At 43.9% G+C, this 3,733-nt stretch overlaps 1 protein-coding gene across 1 annotated transcript; it reads right to left on the reverse strand.

Annotated features, from left to right (window-relative positions):
* Window positions 1-1,183: 1,183 nt before the first annotated feature.
* On the reverse strand, window positions 1,184-3,444 carry LOC307149554 (zona pellucida sperm-binding protein 3-like). Its single transcript, XM_079855929.1, has 8 exons — window positions 2,860-3,444; window positions 2,379-2,497; window positions 2,198-2,301; window positions 1,940-2,117; window positions 1,680-1,797; window positions 1,514-1,596; window positions 1,338-1,426; window positions 1,184-1,266 (listed from the first exon to the last, which is right to left on the reverse strand). The coding sequence occupies exons 1-8, from the start codon at window positions 3,403-3,405 to the stop codon at window positions 1,196-1,198; spliced, it is 1,308 nt and encodes a 435-aa protein (XP_079712055.1). The 5' UTR covers window positions 3,406-3,444; the 3' UTR covers window positions 1,184-1,195.
* Between the last annotated feature and the right edge of the window lie 289 nt (window positions 3,445-3,733).

A 3,733-nucleotide genomic window follows, 5' to 3' on the forward strand; every position in this document is an offset into this window, starting at 1 on the left:
CTTGTGGCTCGCGCACAGTCTTCACTCGGACGCGCGCTTCAATCCGTTGTGGAGACTCTCTTATTCGTTCCGGTGAAATTACAAAACATAATGCACACAAACGTGTCCCTGCCTGATATACAATCACTGATAAACATAATCGGTTTTGATGAGAAAGAAAAAATAAAACTATTCGAGTGCGGATTAGAACCCAGAACCTCTGACATGCTTGGCGAAAGTTCTGCCCCTGGACCACTTAAATACACGCTTAAAGGATACACACTCTTTCAGTTCCATTTTATTTTTGCTGGATGTGTGGTAGAGCAAATAAAGTTTATTCATGAAGATTTTGAAATTACTCTTTGAATGTGTCACTCACAGCAAGCTCAAGTCTATGAGCCGTACAATGCCAACCAGTGACACCAGGGAACAGGGCCTGAAGTCGAGCTACTTCCCCACTTTAACATCAGAGCTCCATCAGTTGTTTGGAGAGGAATTCCTTTGTAAAGAATTCATTCCCTCTGCACTTCAAGTCACCTTGTGGTGAAAATCAAGCTTTTAATTTATTTGTCTGTGGTGTTAATATGCTTTAAGACAAACCATGTGCAAATTCATAACACCATTGCTGAGTATTTTCTCCTTAAAACTGCAGTGAACCAAAGACAGTCTCAAAAAGCACAGTTTGAAATCACGAGTGTTTCTGACGTCACAAACTACCATGTAACTAATCAGGTCAACAAGTGAATCTCTGAGCAGCTGTGAGTGGAGGCAGGGCTCACTTGCACATTCATAGAATCACATACTAAATGAGGTAAGGGTGTCGAGTTACATTCAAGTGGATGCTGCACACTGGTGGTGGTTGAGGAGATATCCCCCTGATATGATGTGAAGCACTTTGGGTGTACTCTAGCACAAATGAAAGTGCTCTATAAATGCCTCATTGTAATAATTGTCACCAGGAATTTCTGTTAAACAAATTGTAAAAAACTATTGCTTCAGATGCATAACCTTGAGCTGTCACTAGCGGTCTTTAAAGGGTTAATTTAAAACTCCCTATGGAGAAAAGTTAATAACTTCAGGAACCCTATGGTTGCATGCTATATGGGACTTGAAAAGTAAAGGACGACTATCAGTTTCACCACATCAGTTTTAGTTGTTAAAGCAGACACGCAGCAAAATGACAAGTCAGGTACAACCAAGGATTGATTTGTCAGTTTTATTGAAAATCTCCCTTTTGGCCTTGAACCATTACAGGACCAAGTGAGGCCTTGCCTTCCCACTGAATGCCTAGAAGAAAAGAGCCAAGTTAGAGCACTTGAATCAAAAAAGCAACCTTAGAAAGAGCAAACGCTACCAACCTCCATAGGGAGCAGCAAATTCACCATCAGGACCACATGTTGAGTCACAGCAGCCACAAACTTGGTCGTTTCCATCAGCAGCAAACCACCTGCAACAAAACAAAGACATGGAACCGTCAACATGAGAAAAGTCAACTTAATTCCTCACCCCACCCCCCCCAAAAAAAAAAAAGTACCCATTGGCAAAGGAACAGGATTTGCGCTGAGTGTCACTGGGTGCAGAAGCAATAGTTGCCTTCAGAATACATGTTATGTAGATCTGCAAGGGATGACAGACAAGTCACAAAACCAAAGCAGATGGGAGTAGAAATCAAGTTAACTCATGATATTCATAGTACATACAGAAGGACTGTTGCCCTCCTGGAACATAAACGCCTCCAGCTGGAACTGGATCTTGTCAACCTGGGACCGAGGCATGAAGCGGGAGCTGGAAGCTGTAGTTTTGGCATCCACAAAGCACCTGACGACAAAATTCACAAAGAGCAACTCATGAATGTCAACTGTAGAGCATCAAGCAACTAGACCTTACCCATGACTCTGTGACAAAGTGGTTACAAAAGGCAACTTTAACAGTCCCACCGCATCAAGGGCCATGACCTTACCCGTGATTCTCAATGAAGGAATATCTTGGAAGAGAGTTCACATCAGGTACTTGAGTGGCCACACAGCGGTCCACAAACACACGCAGAGGCACATGATTGTACTGCTTCACAGATGCCTCGATGTTAATAACGCCACCCAGGAAATAGGAGTATGAAGGCCTCTGATAGGCCCAATCATCTACACAAAAAAACATTTTTAGGCACAACCACAATAGCAAGGGTAAAGGTTTATTTTATTGAAAGAAAACCTGTACCAACCCATCATGATCTTCAGGGAGAAGAGCAAGACTTCTTCACCAGCCTCTGTTGAGGCATAAGGGACCCATGTTGGCCTCAAGGAATCACTGCTTACATTTTGGAGCCTGCGGTTCATGAAAGTAGCCATAAAATGGTCACCCAGTTGCACAAGAAAGTGCAGAAAGTCACAGAGATCCCCTACCTTTGATAATGGCATTGAACACCGACAATTGCACCATCGGCCCGGGTAATTGGAGTCCCTGCAAACGCCTCAGGGGTGTAGGTAAGAGAGAAGGCGTAGACAAGCTCATCCTCATTCATCTGTAAAAAGATTGTGGTTACCAAGAGGGTCATCCCAAAGACTTTACATACACCAAGACCATGCACTCGTATTGCTATGAATGGGAGAAGGTGCACTGCAATATGGTTAAAACTAGCTTTAACACCATTAAGGTTAAAGATTTGTTCTGGTTTCTTAAGCTCCTCATATCATTTATGGGATAGTTTACATCAGATGTTGGTTTGAAGGCTTAAAGGCAAGTAGCTTAAACTCAGGATTTACCCATTCAAATAGATAAAAATTGGTCTTAGCTGCCCTGGCATTGTAAAACCAAGTGAACTGACTTTCCTTGAAAAGGTCCTCTGCCACAACAAATAACCCATTACGATGTATCTGTTCTTACCATCAGCACGCTGTTGCAGTCCTGTAATTCATACTCAAAGATGAGCACTCTTGACCCAGGATCCTGACCAACAACAGGACATCCACCTAAAGACAGACCAGTTGGCTGGATCAACTGACCATTGCTGAAGAAGTCCTGCTGGACCTCTATGAGAACCCGGTCCTCGCCACATTGAACCGCTACGCTGCTGGGAGTCACGGGTTGCCTCAACTGGAAGTCCACAGCCAACTCGCTCTGCACCTCAGGAACGATGGGATACCTCCAATCCAAAGGCTTTACTGGACCCTGCAACAGCTGCTTCTCCTGAAGGCCAAAAGGCTCCTGCGCAAGGCTTTTGTAGTCAGGACTCAAAGGACTCTGAAACTGAGAAGCCACTTGCAAAGGGTTCCAGAACCCTCGAGGAGAAAGGGCAGGCCTTCTGGAAGCTGGATCTGATTTTGGCCCCATGCTTCTTGGACTATGACTGGACCTCAAACTTCCCAAGACATCAGGCATATCAAATGCAACAAACACAACCACCACTAAGACCACTTTCAGGAACCCCATTCTAACAAATGTTAACACAAACACCAGCACTTGGCTTTGCCATTTTGTAGAGCTTTGAGTTAAGGTGGCTCCACCCCTTTTACCTTAATTGATTATCCTTGATTCTCCTCTGGACCTGCAGAGTGTATGCACCTTAGGGACGCACCATTTTTTATGCGACTGTCCAAATAGCCACACTTGCCATCTTTGTACTTGACCACTTGTCTACTTACATGACCTACAGTATTTCTGGTCTTTGATCCATGTGTTCAAGTGGGCTTGAAGACAGCAAGTGTGTGCAGAACCTTTGATTACCCAATGAGACACACTTTTAGTTTTGCAAAAATTA

Source organism: Squalius cephalus (genome assembly GCF_949319135.1).
Source record: "Squalius cephalus genome assembly, chromosome: 21".
In the NCBI taxonomy this organism is placed as follows: Eukaryota; Metazoa; Chordata; class Actinopteri; order Cypriniformes; family Leuciscidae; genus Squalius; species Squalius cephalus.

Bases quoted from the DNA above. Each gene is read 5' to 3' on its own strand.
- LOC307149554 (XM_079855929.1), bottom strand. From the start codon at position 3,405: ATGGGGTTCCTGAAAGTGGTCTTAGTGGTGGTTGTGTTTGTTGCATTT. The intron at 2,118-2,197 runs GTTGGTACAGGT...TTTTTTGTGTAG, and splicing joins CTCCCTGAAGATCATGATGG to ATGATTGGGCCTATCAGAGG. The intron at 1,427-1,513 runs GTACTTTTTTTT...GTTTTGTTGCAG, and splicing joins TCCTGTTCCTTTGCCAATGG to GTGGTTTGCTGCTGATGGAA.